Source organism: Ochotona curzoniae, unplaced genomic scaffold, assembly GCF_017591425.1.
Source record: "Ochotona curzoniae isolate NIBS_2020 unplaced genomic scaffold, NIBS_Ocur_1.0 contig_2404, whole genome shotgun sequence".
In the NCBI taxonomy this organism is placed as follows: domain Eukaryota; kingdom Metazoa; phylum Chordata; class Mammalia; order Lagomorpha; family Ochotonidae; genus Ochotona; species Ochotona curzoniae.
In genome coordinates, this window is record NW_024465451.1 from 10938352 (window position 1) to 10954697 (window position 16346).

General features: G+C 53.3%; 1 protein-coding gene across 1 annotated transcript in view; it reads right to left on the bottom strand.

Moving 5' to 3' along the window:
• HIVEP3 (HIVEP zinc finger 3) overlaps positions 1 to 16346 on the bottom strand; it is a 118067-nt gene that overhangs the window by 36366 nt on the left and 65355 nt on the right. Inside the window, exons 3-4 of the mRNA XM_040974310.1 lie at positions 6335 to 11918; positions 2417 to 2562 (exon numbers count right to left, since the gene is read on the bottom strand). Of these exons, the coding sequence (XP_040830244.1) occupies positions 2417 to 2562; positions 6335 to 11395 (5207 nt within the window). The 5' untranslated portion in view covers positions 11396 to 11918. The remainder of the gene's footprint in view (positions 1 to 2416; positions 2563 to 6334; positions 11919 to 16346) is intronic.

The window sequence follows — 16346 nt, forward strand, 5'->3', positions numbered from 1 at the left end:
TTCTCCCAGATGAGCTGATTAGCTAGTGGATCGATAAGTGCATGGAGGTCATGTAAAAGACCTAACCGAGCTTCACTGGGGAGAGATAGGCTCCGCAGTGTCCAACCGACCCAGCGCATATTCCCTCATGTCCGCCTTGCTGACTCATCGCCATGGATCAGCTCTGAATGTGCTAGTATGGCTGCATTTCAGCAGCCCTGTTGGCCGGAACTGTCAAGCTGCAGATGCATGTTACACCAACTGCAGTGGGCATCCCCACTCTATCTGCCAGCTATTTCGGCTTATTCTGAGCATGAGGGAGGATTGCACTTGCCCTCCCCACAGAGAGAGGTGAGCCCAGATGACTTGCCCCAGACAATGAGATGTGAGCAGACGGTCTAATCGGAAGCTCCAAGAACCACTGTACAATTTGCCACTTTGCCTTCTTCCCCTCCTGATCTCTATCAGCTGGGATCCCTCAGAGGCTCCAGTAGACACATCCCCTGTTGAGGAACCTTCTCAAACACATACCAGGGTGAAATATGAGCCTGTGTGGTGCTAATACAGGGAACCAGGAAGGGCTGAGTCCAAGGCAGAACCCTGCTGTGACAGCAGGTGGTGGGACCCAATGGGTATGCTCGTTGTTTTGGGCCTGGGGTGACCTTGGCCAGTTCAAGCGCTCAGGTGATTGGTTGGATGGCTGGCTGGCATCCCTAGTCCTGGACAGGAAATCACAAATTGAAGACATCTTCCCTTTTCCTCCACATTTTTAAACACTCCCGGTAGTAAGGGGATGTTACCAACCCCAGGAGAAATGGAAAGCGAGAGATCACAGACAGCAAGAAGAGATGCCTGGGTGGGACAGCCAGGCACTGTGACACAGAACACCTCCCCACCTCCCACCCCTCCAATGTGCTGAACGGGAGGGACACAGCCAAGTGCGGGAATGAGGAGGCTATTTCCATAGCCCAGCGGGGGCTCTGAGTGTTGGTCCCCAAGGCAGGCACATCTGGACTGGCAACAAAATGTTCCCATGGGGTCTCGCAGGCATCTCTGACAACCCTGCAGGTGTGTGATCACCCTTCTCACAGATGAGAAAACCAAGGATTGGGGGGAGGGGCTGGGCAGGACTTGATAGTAGGTGGGACCAAGGAACAACCTGTCCAGGACTTGGTGGGGAGGGGGGATCGCTGCAGGGTTGCAGGAAGAGGACATCGGGGCTGTCTTGGGGAGCCAGGCCTCCGGGCTGGAGGTATCTCCACCACCAGCCAACACTCTGCCACCCCCAAGACCCCAGGCCTTCCTTCAAAGCGGGAGGGAAGAGCGATTCTGGATCACATCTCAGGGCTGCCTTCAAAGGACCAATGAAATGGGAGCACAGAGACACACGAGGGCGCTCTAGGCACACAGCAAGAGCAGGAGAGAGGCAAGCATTCTCCAAAGCAGTCCAGTGTGACCCCGTTGTTGGCATTTTGGGCAGTGTATGTCTAGGGTGTTTGCCATCCCTGGCTCCCTCCATGACACCACAATAACCCTCTTCCCCATTCCTGCACTCGTTGCTGATCAGTGGCTCCGCAGGATCCCATTGGCGGCCTTGGGAGCCTGACCATCTCTGCTCTCTTTGGCCTTCTGGAGGCATCTGGCACCTCCCACTTTGTACCTGTAGCCTCCAAGGACAGCTGCACTGGCCAAGCTCCTGGGGGCCTCAGGACTATGTGGGACTGGAGCCACCCTGACCACACCAGGCACACAGACACAGGACCCTGAGACAGACATCATGGGACCTGCGCACAGACACCCTGGTGTCAGGGAGCAAACACGTGGTTACACAGAACACAGCTGGAACAGACCTGCCCCCAAGCACATCTGAGTCAGAGCACCCTGCCCGAGCCCAGAGGACCTCCAAGATGTGAATTCTGAGCTACTTGGCTCATGGGGGGCTGCCACAGACAGGCATCAAAGGCAGATAACCAAGAAGGACATTAAAAATACTCACCAACCAATGAGACTCAGGGTCCCAGCCAGGCAGCCGGAGGTCAGCCCTGCTACCAGCCTCATCAGCAGAGCCTGAGTCCCCATGGGAAGTCAGGTGACCCACAGTGGTTGACTGGGCAATGTAGAGGTGACACCACAATGCAGACCAGACCTCAGAGACCCACCATTACTCCTAGTGCAAGGGCTAGAAAGCCAACAGGATCCAGGGAGGCACAGGGCCAGAGAAAGACCCAGCCTTCCATGGCTCCTGAGCAAACACCTGGCATCTCCCAACCCCACCATGCGCCCTTCCATGTTCCTGAGTAAAGGCGGTGTGTGCTGCAGGGCACTGCTGAAGCCACAGTTCTAGGCACGGCGCTGCCAATGGCATGGGCGCTGGCTGTCTGAGAACACAGCTGGGCGGGCTGCAGCTCTTACTGTGAAAACCGGCCGTGACTCTTACCCTCCTTCGAAGATTTTGATCCTCGCCGGCTCCCCTCTCTTGGAGGCGGGAGCGTCCTCCTCCGGCTTCCCTTGCTGGTCTTCTTCTTTCTCCACTCTAGCTACATCTTTCTGGCCTTCCGGGGAAACGAGTGACGGGAGGTGAACCTGGCCCACCACAGGAACAACAAAATCAGTGTAGGTTAAAGTCACCATTCTCAGTCAGGAGAGTTGCAACAGTGACACATTGGCACAACCGTTCTGTGCGTGACATTGCACACAGGTACAGGCTGCCTCTCAGAGCCTTCACTCTTTGGGGACCCCGCCTTACAGAATAGAGTGTGGAGGAAATGGACTGATCTCCGCAGAGGTGAAGGCTCATGCAAGGCTGCCTGGTTGGCTGGTGTCAGAGCCAGGAGGCTGAACAGCTCTTTCAAGCCAGCCTTGTTGTCTGGGGCCATGTTTGGGAACAAAAGCATAGGTCTTCTGTTGTAAGGCCCCTGATCCTGTTGAGCTGGGACTAGGGTCTTGAGGCCAGGCTTGGGGTCCTGATCAATAGGATCAGAGGAGCCAGAAACACAGAAGCCTGACTTGATGTGGAGGGTCAGCTTTGACCTTGTGCTTCTCAGACATCTTGCATCCTGAACGCATGCCCTCCATTTTTTTCTAGTGGCAGTGGGACATATGTGTGTGAAATTCTCATCCTGCCTTTGCATTATTGTCATTAAGGTTATATGAGACCATGTAGCCTCCAGCTGGGGGTGGAGAGCAACCATGTTCCCTAGTGTTGGGACAGTCTAAGAGCCATCAGCCCATTCTTAGCTGCATCATGGGTGCCTGAGCAGACAGGCACCTGGCTGGGAACTGGAATATGGATGCCAGCACCAGCCGGCTATTGCCGGCTGGGGTTGGGGTAGAGGTTACTCCACCTCTCTGGCCTCAGATTCTCAGGGGATTTAAGGGACCTTGAAGAGCCATTCCAGGATCTACTTCCAGGACTCAGTGGCCCTCTAATTATATCCTTCAGAACTGGCAGGTGGGGAATGAAAACCAAACAAGATTCTGGACTGCTGCCTGAGCTTAGGTTCCAGTGGGTGTCCAGGGGATACCTTTTCTACTCTCATGTGACGCAGACTGGCCATGGAATGGCCAAGGGCACCCCATATAATGACAGACAGCCTCTTCCTTGCCATCTGGGCTCAGCCAGAGGGGTGTGGCATGGGAAGCAATGGACCATTGTACTGTGAGAAAGAGCAGGAGCCCAAGGGGTCATGTCGACTTTTAATGATGCTAATACAAACAAGCAGAGCTAAACACATTTCCCGAGTGTTAACAAGGCAAGCACTGTGGTCAGCACACCTTGCTTATTTTAATTTTCTTCATCATCCTGTCAGCTAAGTGTTATGGCTGTCCCAACTTTACAGATGAAGAAACGAGGGCACACAGAGGCCAGGTAACTGGTCCAAAGTCACAGTGCTGGGAGAGGTGGTGATAGGATTCCAACGTCACAGTGCTGGGAGAGGTGGTGATAGGATTCCAACCTGAGAAATGTGGCACCTGGTGAGGTTTTATTGCTAACCTCTTGTGATGACAGTGCTGTATGGTTGGTAAAGCAATCCCCAAGGAAAAGAAGGAATCAGAATCCAGAGGTGAGGAATGAGGCTGCTGAGCTTAGGCTCATGGGCAAACCGGAACATGATTTGGAGGGCCAGATGCATGTGGTGGGAGGGGAGGCTTCAACGATACGAAGATTGTCTTAGAATGACTAACACAGAAGGGAAGTGACAATTGACAACTATAAGCTCAGCATAATTAAGAACTTTTTGAAAGTGCCATCTGAAGGCAGACTGCTCAGGAGACAGAAGCTCCCATTACTGGGCACACAGGGGAAGAGGCCAGGCAGACAGGGGGAATTGGAGGAAGTCTCAATCCTTATGCCACATAGTTACATGAATGCTTCAGACTGGTGTACTTCTGGTGAGAAATTGGCCAGTTCACCAGAGAGACAATTCCAAGGAAATCTCTGCACCTTTTAGCTAATTTGAGGAAGGCAACATTACAAGCAAACAATGGCCAAATCCAATAAAGCCAAATATGACCACTTCCCTTTTCTTAAATGACGGTGCGTTAGCAAGCAGAGGCAGCCTGGATCATGTGAAGGGGTTCTGGAAATCTAGTTTTAGATCCAGTTTCTGTCACTTACTACAGTGTGGCCCTAGTGCAAATTACCAACCCTCTCTCTGCCCCTGTATCCTCTTCTTTAAAAAGCTGATTTATACCCTGACTCTAGAAGTGATTGTGAGGATAAAAGGCATAATGTTTAGAACACAAAATAGTTCTAAGTGCAAACATAATTACAACAGCATCTTGGGATGGTAAGAAACAAACACTGGTGAGCAGAGCAGTGTGACACCTGTGGCAAAAGTGGAAATCACGCTCAGGGATGCCTATACACGCCGAAGCATTAAAGGTAGAAAGTGGTCCTGTAACGGCTTTCCAGTCCAGCGAGGCACAAATACAATGCACAAAATGTGCTCCATTGTCAGAGATGGAGGCAGAGATATCGGGAAAGTTTTGGAGCACAGCCTTAATCACTTGTCTGCAACTCACATTTAGTTTTGGGGATTTATGTTTGGCTGGGTCTAGTCTTTAACTGTAAGCATATTTTAGAGTTCTCCTTCCCCAAATAATTAAAAAATAAAACTTGGCCTGGCACTATAGCTTAGTGGCTAAATCCTTGCTGCGCACGCCCAGGACCCCATACAGGTGCTAGTTCATGTGCCGGCTGCTCTGCTTCCCATCCAGTTCCCTGCTTGGCCCCATTGTGGCCGCTTGGGTAGTGAACCAGTAGATGGAAAATCTTTCTCTGTCTCTGTTTCTCTCTGTAAAACGACCTTTCCAATAAAGAAAAATAAATAAATATTTTAAAAATAAATAAAATAAAAAAAACAAGACTCCTTGGAGTTAGACAGGTCTGAGTTCAGATCTTAGCTTCTGAAACTTTGGCCATGCAACCTTGACCTCTGTCAGCCTCTAACTCTTAGCTCCATCATCTATAAGTTGGAGATGGTTATGTAACCCCCACAGATGGGGTGAACACTGGCTGGGTTTAAGCACTCAACACAGTGAGGCTGCTAGATGAACAATCACACAAATGTCAGCTCTGTGTGGCATATTGTGGCCTGGATCCTTAGGCTGGTCTCGTGAAAGTACAGTGGTGTTTTTGCCTGAAGCAAATTTGTGATGATTGGATTTTGAACTTGCAGGGGACTAGGTCATTTTCTAGCTCCTAATATAGACTCCAGTGAGACGCAAAGAAGGAGTCAACATGAGCCCTGAGTGAGGGTCTAGCGATCAGCGTGAGGGGTCCAGCATACAGAGCTCCAGCTGGAATAGAGGGATAGTACAGCTCAGCTGCTATCTTAATTACAGAGAAGAAAGAAGGACTATTTCCCGAGTCATTTATGTCAAACTCTAGAATCTCTGAAAATGGGAATATTTTAAGTGGTGCTAGAGAATGGGAACAGCAGGAACAGGGAGGAAGCAGGCAAGGAAGAACCTGATAAAGAAGATCATTGGATTCTGGAGGGGAATAAAGTTCTCAAATTGCTATAGGCATTTCCATTGGCAAAGTTTTGCAACTTAGTCTTTTGGAGAATTGTTTTGGGCTTATTGATAGTGTATCTTTGATTTTATAGTCTCAGGTTGTGGGAAAGTATTATCATGTTGCAACTAACTTATGGAAAAGCATCCATTCCAATGATGTGAAGAACACACTGACAAAGCCAGTTAACATGTTCCTTTAAGGTGAGCAGTTAACAACTACCACAGAGAAAACTGGTTTTAGTTCTGCAAACGGAACCAGAGGACAATACAGCTTTAAAAGCTCAGCAAGAGCTTTGGCCATCAGTGGTGAGGAAATGAACAAGACCGAGCTTACCTCTGTCATGCGGGGCTTGCGGGAGCTGGATGGCACAAGCCTTCCTGCCTCAGGATGCGGAGCTGTGGCCATGGTGTATGTCTCTTTGCTCACCTTCTGCTTAGACCTCAGGAGGGACAAAGCAGCTTTAGTGGAAACCCCTGGAAGGTTGGGGTTGTACAAACTTATGCACCAACCAGCGTAAACAGAGGACCTCCTATCTGCATGCTGGATGTGATTTGGCTTAATGTAGTTTAAATAGCACCAACTGACATTAGTAGTCGTGTGGAGGCTGGGGAACTGCAGTACCTTCTTTGAGTCCATACCTTCCTGCGACTTGGCTGGTCTTGGGGGCGTTTCTGACAGAGGCAGAGAGCTGGGAGGTGCTAAGGGAGGGAGGTCAGCTTGTTCCTTGGCATCTTCTTTCTTCACACTCAGCAGGGGCAACCCTCTTCGGTGAGGTTTGCTGGAGGGCTGGCCATATTCCTTCAGAGCTTCTGAGCCTGAGCCTGTCCCATGAGGCAATGTGGGGTGAGGGAGGGGAGGGACTTCCTTTGGGTCAGTTGGATCTGGGGACAGGCTGGACAGTGTCTCTAGTTCCCTCCTGCTCTGGCCCTGGCTGCCGACTTGGGATTTCTCTGGCTTCTTTCTCTCTTCAGTGCTGGTCAGCACCACACTACATGGTTTCACCAATTCAAGGTTGTCTTCGGCCTTAGAAGCCTCCTCCTCCTTCACCCTTTTTTGCTGTTGAGTTTCCATGGTGAGTTCCAGGCTGCCAGCCGGGGAAAGGACACGTTTGCTTCCCCCTACTGTGGATGCACTTCCCTCTGGGCTCAGGACGCTCTCTGATGACAGAGAGGGACCCTTCCTTTCAGACAATGTCATGGGCACTCTCAGGTACGGAGTTGGGAACCTCTGCTCTTCATTTAACCCAGATGGTCCAGGCTCAACATCATACACGCCTGCTCCATGTGCACCTGTCCCCTTAGTCAGGGGCTCCTCAAACTTGGCAAGAGATGCTGTTGCTGTGGTGCCTGGGGACTGGGTGACCAAGATCTGGGAAAGGGTGGTGTACATCGCACTTCCATAGGATGGCATATTGGTCTGAATGCGAACGGGAACCACCAGGGACACCATGGAGTCGGGACAGGCGGGTAGGGCCAGCGGAGGGCCTGACGTGGGTGCCGAAGAACTGGCTGTGGGGGCTGCAGGGGACAGTTGGATGTCACTGCTGTACTCTGTGCTGGAGGAGAGGCCAGTGGTTCCTGTCACCAGCGGAGCCAGGCTGGTTTTGATGAGGGGCCGGTGGCTCTCCACATCTCCGGGGAGCTGGAGTGTAAACTGGGATTGCAGCGGCAGGAAGAAGCCAGAGGACAGTGCTGACGAGGTGGGGTATGGCATCGGGAGAAACGAAGGGGGCTGCCTGAAGGGGATGTTGGCAGGATGAGGTATGAGCTGGGGGAGGTGGAGCTGGCCCGGGTGCAGAACAGTAGGCTGTAGGGGAAGCGGTGGGGCCTGAAATAAAGAGGGAGGAAGTGGAGGCATGGAGTAAGGCGAGGAGAGGAGGCTGGACATGGCCTGGGTCGAGAAGAAGTCAGAAGACTGCCCTGGCTCATGTTGTAGGAGATGTTGGAAGGAAAAGAGGGAGACAGGTGGTGGCATGTACGGCTTCTCTGGCAGGGGCAGCTGGGCAATGGGGTGGTGCAGCACCTGCAGTGCCTCTGTGTAGGGCAGTGGAGAGGCCCTTGGAGGCCTGTCCTGCAGCTGGCCCTTGCCTCCCAGGTTTCCACTGTGCGAGGGGCCCACGGAGCAGATCTGGGGCAGCGGGCCTTTGGTGGGAGGCTTTCCGGAGGATGAGAGCTGTGGTTCCTCGCTCTCTGGTCTTGCCTTGGGGGTAGCCTCCAGTTCGGCTTCTGGAGGTCTGCTCAGAGATGCCTGTCTCACCAGAAAGCACTTCCTTCTTTCTGGAGGAGGAGCTGCTGGGGCCGGCAGAGCCACAGGGCCCGGCAGCACAGGAGGACCCCCGGAGGACAAGCTGCCATAGTCGAATGATTTGCTGCGTGTCTCGGCCATGTGAGTGGAATGGGAGATGTTAGGGCTCTGCTCTGAGGCAGATCTCCGCATCTCCCGGGCATGTGAGTGGTGGCTGGGGACAGTCAGCATGTGGGTGCCCAAGGGCTTGGGGCGCGTGTCGGATGAGGGTCCAGGGGCCTCGCCTTTCCCATGTTCATCTCTCTCGAAGGACGCCGAGTGGCTGGAGCCACTCAGAGAGATGCTGCTTTCCTGGCTGGGGCTACGAGACAGAGGCAGGGACGACTCAAAGCTGGACTCGCCCGACGACTGGGCCATCTCTGCCAGGCGCAACCGCTTTTTCTTGGGCGGCAGCTTCTCGGCGGGGAGCTGGGCCAGCGTCTGGCTGCGCTGGGGCCACTGGAACTCCTCTGTCTTCTCGGGCTCCTTCGGTGGTGGCTCGGGTTCCGTGTCGGGCCGGTCAGGTTCCTCTGTCACCAGGATCTCGGGAACCTGAATGTTGGGCTGGCGGACCAACTTGGGTTGCAACGAGTGCGGTGGGCGTACATGTGAGGAGGTGGCAGTCTGGGATGAGGAGAACTGGGTCAGGGGTTTCTCTTCTCCCTCCAGGCCCCCAGGCTGCTCCAGGGAGTCTGACTTCTCGAAGGAGCTGGTGTGCTGGATCACAGAGATTTCTTTGGACGTCGTTCTCCTCTCCTTTCCTGATTCCGAACCGGACCCCTGCTTGGGAGTCCTTGGCTGGAAGCTTGGGACTCCCTCCAAAGGAGCTCCTGATTTACTTGGTTCTGCTGGTGACTTGGTGGACTCCAAGGGAAGGTTCCGAGTGGCCTCGGATGGCCCAGTGCCGCCAAATTGACTTTTGGTTGACTCGAAGGGGGGTGGCTCTTCCTCATCCCCAAGGCTCTTCTCTTTCCTCCTCTTCCTCAAGGGTGTGAGTTCCAAGGTGGTCCCCAGCTTATAATGCATCATCTGGGACCATGGCTCATGCTCGGCCTGGCCCTTTTCGGCTTCGGGAGGCACATGAGCACCCGTAGAGGTGGGCTTGGCCGTCTGCAGCTCTGAGCAGTAGTATTTCTTATGGGCTTCATAGTTATCCCTTTTCTTGTACCGAGCACCACAGACGTTACATTCATAGACGGCCCCTTTAGTCTTCAGCCCCTTCTTGGTCTTTTTGGTAAGCTCACTTTCCTTGGGCTCCGGCTCGTCTGAGGGTTTGGAGGCTGCCTCTTTGCTACTTGGCCCTGCCTCCTCGCAACTGTACTCCCCTCCCAAAGGTAGTTCAATGGCTGGCTGGCGCTTCAGCATCCTGGGGTGGGAGGTAAACGCTTGGCTGCTGCGGCTTAGGGTGGTGGACTCGGCAATGTGGTCGTCGAAGGAGTAGCTACCTCGAAAGGTGGGGTGCGGGGTGCTGAGAGTGCAGGTGGCTGAAGGCATTGAGTGGCTTCTCAGGAGAGGCACAGGGGGCGTGGTGCTGGGTGGATGCTGGAGGCTCAGCATTGATTGTTTCTCGCCGTGGGGCAGCAGGGACTCCCGGTAGAGGCTGGACTTGGGGGACTCCATGCTGCTGCGCCTCGAGAGAGAGCTCCTCCTGGGCTTCACGCTGTCGATCTCACTTGTGTCCACCACAGCCTCGTTGATGGTGATGAGTTTCGTGATGTGCTCTATCACCTGCGTCCGGGGTACGGACAGTGGCACAAGGCTGGGCTTGTCTTCAGTGGACAGGGGCAGGAGGGGTTGGGTGGACGTGGCCGTAGCAAGCATGGTGGTCCGTTGCCCAATGCGGCCGCACTTTCCCAAGATGATCTCGGCGTAGGACTTGGCATTGGTGTTAGGGGGGCTGGCTTGCTGCTCAGCACTCTCGGAGCGGGAGAAGTACCCTGACTCCGTACTGCCCTTGCTGCCTGGGCTCAGGAAAGCCTGCTCATCAATCACCTTCTTCCTCTCACTTAGACGGAGGGCCAGCTTCTGCTTAATTGTGTGGGTGTCTTCGGGTTTGTGGCTCTGGGGGTGCTCAGAGGAGGGTTCGGCAAATGCAGAGGGGTCCTCGAGTGACTGGCTTGTGCTGGACTGGGACAAGGAGCAGCGCTCGTGGCTGGAGCTGTGGCTCCCAGAGCCATACAAACCACTAGTGAGCAATGGGTGCTTGAGCCGGGGCGAGAGCTCAGCTGAGTGACTGGATGTGGCACCTGTCTCCTCTTCGGAGTCTGTGCTTTCTCCCTCGGTAGGCTCCTCGAACTCCTCTCCAGGGAGCCTTTCCAGCTCCAGTCCCGGGGGGTACATCTCACTGCCCATGCCCGAAGCCAGACCTGCCTTGATGCGATGTGCGTGGGACTTCCTGTGCTTGTAGAGGTTGCTCTTGGTCTTGAAGGAGAAGCCGCAGGGGCCACAGGGATAGGGCCTCTCACCCGTGTGTGAGCGGATGTGTTTTTGGAGCACGCTGGGCTTGGCGCAGGGCCGGCTGCAGTATTGGCAGATGTACTTGCCTGGTTTCTGGGGCTTCCTCTCCTTCTTGGGGGCCTCTTCGGTGGGCTTCAGGGTGACCTGGGTGGGCCGGGGCACAAATACCTTGGGAATACCAGGCAGGTCCTCAGCAGGCAGGATAGAAGCATGAGGAGGGAGGAGCTGGCCCTGAGGATGGAGCCCAGGGGCCACAAAGGAGCCTGAAGGTCCGGGTCTCATGGGGTCGACCAGCTGCCACGTGGCTCCCTCTAAGAGATGCTCGGGTTTGCCGGGCGACAGGAATGCTGGTGTCAGAGGGTGCTGTGGGAGCTGGGTGATGTGGACTGAGGCCTCGACGGATGATCTTTTGGGGGGCTTCTGTGGCTGGCCCGTTTTCTCCTGAGAGCCTTCCCGGAGAACTGAAGAGGGGCCCGGGAAGGGCTGCGGGGCTAGGAGCTCTTGGGGTGGGCTCTCCTGGGTGGCAGCCACGGTGCTGCCCACATAGGGGACACTGGAAGTAACACTGGTCTGGATGGCCTCTCCTTTGGTCAGCCGCTTCCGTGGACTTCCCTCAGCCTTCTTGGTGCCCTTAGCACTCTGTTCAGGATCCATGACCTTCGAAAAGACTTTAGATGCTATTTAGGGAGGCGTCCTGGCAGGCTGCATTTATGAATGATCCCAGTGTCCTGGGGAGGTGTCCAGCTTTGGCCCAGAGCTGTGGAAGCCACACCCCAGACGGCTTTGGGAGTTTTACTTTTTTTTTTTTTTTTTTTGCAAGTGTCACTGGCTGCAAGTGTCCTCAGAGCAGGTCATACTGGTGAGGCATGGCCCTCTACTTCACTGACAGGAAACACATCAGCATGTCCTGCCCGGGTGTCTGCTGGGAGTGCGTCATGGAGGATGTCAGTATTGCCATTGTATGGTTGTGGTTGGCAGTGGCAAGTGGTCCCTACAAGTCCCCCGTGTGCTGTGTGAACAGTGGAAGGTTGGTGATATCTGTGTCCATGGCCCAGTCATCCCTGGTGCCGGCACGAGAGATGCCACGCTGGAGGCGGGGGGCAGCTCCCTCTGGCCTCTTCTCCCCTTGTGGTCCCGTGTCAGGGAGCAGCAGTCTTGATGGAGAAGTCACGCTCTTCTGCTTGACATAGCACACACATACACACAAACAGATAAGACAGTTACTGTCACTTGTCCATAGCCTGGGCAGCCAGGACTCAGAATTAGATTCACATAAGACCCTTGAGAACTGAAGCTCAAGGGGAACCCACAGATCCCAATTCCATATACCCAAGCACTGCCCATGCTCCCCTCACCTGCTGCTGCCTTGGGGGCAGGTAACTCCAGTCCCCAGGGGTTTCTGAGTTCTGGGGCCCTGGCCTGAGGCCAGGAGGCAGGGCAGTGAGGGACAGGGGCATGGGCTCTGCAATCCCCTTGGGGTGGGTGTAAGTATCTCAGCCCGAGGTGCCTCATCTCTTCAATGGGAAACAACACTTCAATCACAGTTGACTCTGGGACACAATCAGTGCATCCAAGTCACCAGGGTTGTTGTGGAGGACACCCAGAATGGGATGCCCATGAAAATGGGGGGGGGGGGGACACTGCTGCTAAGCCTGGAGGGACAACAGGAACAAAGCAGGACTGTCCTTGCAAACTGGGACAAATGGTCACCCTTACAACCATTTGTCATGGGACCGAGAATCAGCATACAGCCCAACTGCCTCTCAGCATCTGGTGTGAACTTGATCCTTGCTGTGAGGACCGACATCCCACTGTGTTTTCTGGTGGATTCCAGAGAGTTCATCTACATCAACCTCTCACCTACAGACAAGGAGACTGAGGTCCTTAAGCATGATGTGATTTCTCCGAAAGACCACACAGAACAACACCAGGGCTGGGTCACCACCTGGTACCCCTGATGTCCCAGCCAGGCTCACATCCCACCTCACCGAGCCATGTCCTATGAGCCTGCTCCAGTGCCATGAGCCTGGGAATCACTGTTATGACTCCAGGTACTACAGAGAAGAATATAAGGAGCCACCCAGGATCTGAACAGGGGAGCTGCCCAGGTTGCATGCACCTGTCCAAGCTTGGTGGACAAAAGTGCATAGCCACCTAAAGTCAGACAAGATGGACCTCATTGACAGAAGAAATGTCTTCCTGGTTGAGCTGGGCCTCCGAGGATGGTGGCCCCTATACTGAGGGAGACCTTAGAATACATCAGCTGCTTAATAACAGAGGACATACTTACTAGTTTCACTGACCCTTTCCTACTAGGATCTCAGATCATCATACTAGGACCACTAGCTGGTGATACACTTTACTTCTTTTGATGAATGGACAGATGGCTCCTGTGGCATGGATGGGTGGTGATGAGTTCACATTGGGTGATGGCTCTGGAGGCCCCCCTACATCATCTGGGCCTGTAGTGGTTGGTGGTCCCTTTGCTGAACCACAGTGCCCAGTGGCTGGAGTTTGGTGCAATTTCCAGGGCCAGGTGGGAGGGGCAGGGGGATAAGGAAGCCAGTCAGGTGACTGTTATGTCATCAGGTGACACACTGACCAGCATCACTGGCAGGTCATTGACATCAGGTCAATGTCTACGTGACAACTGTGAATGGGGCCTAGTGCCTGCACCCTTGGAAGGAGGAACCACAGGGTGAAACTGGTGAGTCTTTATCCTGCACAAACGGCAAGCAAGTCAGCACTGGGCCCAGCTCTGAGGCCCTGGCAAGAAAGGTTTGACTTTATATGGTCAAATGTGCCATCCGTCTTTCCCCTGATGATTTTCAGGCTTTGAGTAAGACTGTTTTCTGGAGTACTTCCATCTGTTCCTTCATGGCCTATTTCCCCTTCCTTCCTTTGCTAACTCCTTCCCTTTTCTTCCATCACTGCCTTAACTCCATCTGACATTTAAGTTACGAGGGGGAGGAGAATGCGTCCATGTCTCCACTTGCCACCCAGTTGCCCTAACTCCAGTATGGAAGTCCCATTGGCCACCCTTGGATGGAAACAGACATGGCCTAAGTGGGAGACGTAGCCCCCACAAAGCACAGAGCAGGCCACCCCTGGCTCTGCAGCTCTGGGGCCTGGAAAACCCAGGTGACCACCCCTTACTGCCTCAGGGTGGGCTCTGGGTCTGCAGTCCTCTGGGCCCAATAGTGATGAGAACAAACCCAGAACTGTGAAGGCTCAAGTGGGCCAAGTACATCTAGCTAAGCTCTGGTTGGAAAGCAGGTGGAAGCACCACCCTGCCCCAACAATGTGGGGTGAGCAGAGGTGAGTGGCAAGCTTTCCAAGAGCCCCAGCACTTACACCCTTTGGCCTGGATGCATCCATGGAAGCCAGACATGGCGTGGGTTCCCAAGGAAAGCCGGTGCTGTCCAGGAGAGGCTTTGTTAACTTAGTAGCTCAAATGGTGCTGCTTCCCCGAGAAGTTCCGGCAAGATATCACCTGAGGTTAGACCTGGGGGACTTAACCTGTTTTCCTGGTGTCCTAGTCTCTCTTGGCCTGGCCCTTACCCATCACACTATTTCTAGTGTCTACTGCATGACTTACCGCTGGGTAAAATTGGAAACACATTTGGAGGCGTTGACTGAGTACCTTCCATATGCCCTAAACATGCTGAACTTTAACTTGCATTATCTTCTTACTGAAGCTGATTTCTCCAGATCAGACAGTAAAGACAGGGATAGGACCTGAATGCCAAGGGCAGGCTGACACCTGGGACACCCCCAAGAGTTCTGGTCTTAGCCTGAATAGCTCAGGTGGTTGGGGCCTACTTTCTTTCCCAGGATCCCAGTTTTTCCAGGAGATCTTCCCTGGGCAATGACATGCACCTGCACTTGGAATAAAGCCCTCCCCCTATGGAGCACATCGCATGACCATGCTAACCTGGGGGTTGAGTTCCTTTATAAATGCTTTTTTTTTTCCTTCTTGCAGCAATGAGTAATGCATCATTCATTGTCTCGAAGGCTCTTAAGTCTTTCCCCTTGGGTGACTGTGGTCTTTGTGCTCCTACTTTTCCTTCCATGCCTCTCAGTTTCACAGCCTAGACAGAGTTAGGCATGTCTGCATACTGGCCAAAAAAACAAACTGCATTTGTAGCAAGGAAAGGCCTTGGCAAAATCCTAGCTGAGTTGTAGCTGGCTGGTATTTATCATCCTGTTAGAGCCCAGGGACCTAGGTAAAATTGACATCATTAGAGAGGATGCAATGCCAGGGGCACTCCTGTGGAAAGCAGGAACATGTTTCACATTCAAGATCAAGTGTTGGGGTAGCCAGAACTCCATTTGATCAGGCCCACCAAGGTCAAGACTAAGCCCTGGTTCTCTGTGGCTCTGATTACTCATGGGAGGGTGTTGTGAGCCAATGTTCTGTGTCTATGCTGAAAAAGTGAACTCTGTGTGCAATGGCTAATCTTAGGGCATTGAACGAATCAGCTCCCGTGTTCTTCACAGTAACATTAGCAGGCAGCTACTAGGATTGTTTCTCCTTTTCCAGATGAGGAAACTAAGACCCAGACTCCCCAAACCACTAAATAACAGAGCCAGAACTTGCACCTGGGCCATCAGGTGACATTTAAGTTACGAGGGGGAGGAGAATGCATCCATGTCTCCACTTGCCACCCAGCTGCCCTAACTCCAGTATGGAAGTCCCATTGTCCACTCTTGGAGACCTCCTGGGCCATGTGGGGAAAGCTCTGGAAAGGGCTCTCGCCTCTGTGTTCTTATGGATGTCCCCACGTTGCTGTGACACACAGGTGCAGCCTGGCCCCTGGGATGTTCCAATGGAGGTTCTCAAGGCAGCTGGAGCCACGCTAGTCCTGGATAGTCCTAGATTTGCAGCATGTCTTTTTTTTTTTTAAGATTTATTTATTTTTACTGGAAAGGCTGAGAGAAAGGTCTTGTATCCACTGATTCATTCTCCCAGTAGTTGCAACAGCCAGAGCTAAGCCAATCTGAAGCCAGGAGCTTCCTCCAGGTCTCCCATGCAGGTGCAGGTTCCTGAGGCTTTGGGCCATCCTCCACTGCTTTTCCAGGCCACAAGCAGGGAGCTGGATGGGAAGTGGAACAGCAGGAATATGAACCGGTGCTACATGGGATCCCAGAGCATGCAAGGCAAGGATTTAGTTACAAGGTTATCATGCCAGGCTCTGAAGCATGGTCCTGACACTGTGGGAAACCACCTATGGTTCCTAGCAGCCTTCCATCTGGGTGGCCTTGTTAAGAGCTTCCCTTTGCCTTCCAATTGGAGAAAGGTAACTATGGTGCTTAATTAAGCCTTGCTCCCAGAGACTAAAAGTGAGCTGAGTCCAGAAATTGCAGCAAAGACCTGCTGAAGCTCTGTTCCTTGAAAGTAACAATTCTAAGGCATCCTTACAGATCCACTTATCTCCCCCCACACCTGTCTCATCATTTATTTATATCTGCTTTTCCCTGTAGGGATTGAAATGAGGCACCTGGACACCTGTGAGAACTCAAGGAGCACCATGAAATGAATTTGACCTCTTTATCTGCAGTGGTCCAGGAAGTGCTGGCAGGCAAAGAGCTTCAAGAAGAACAA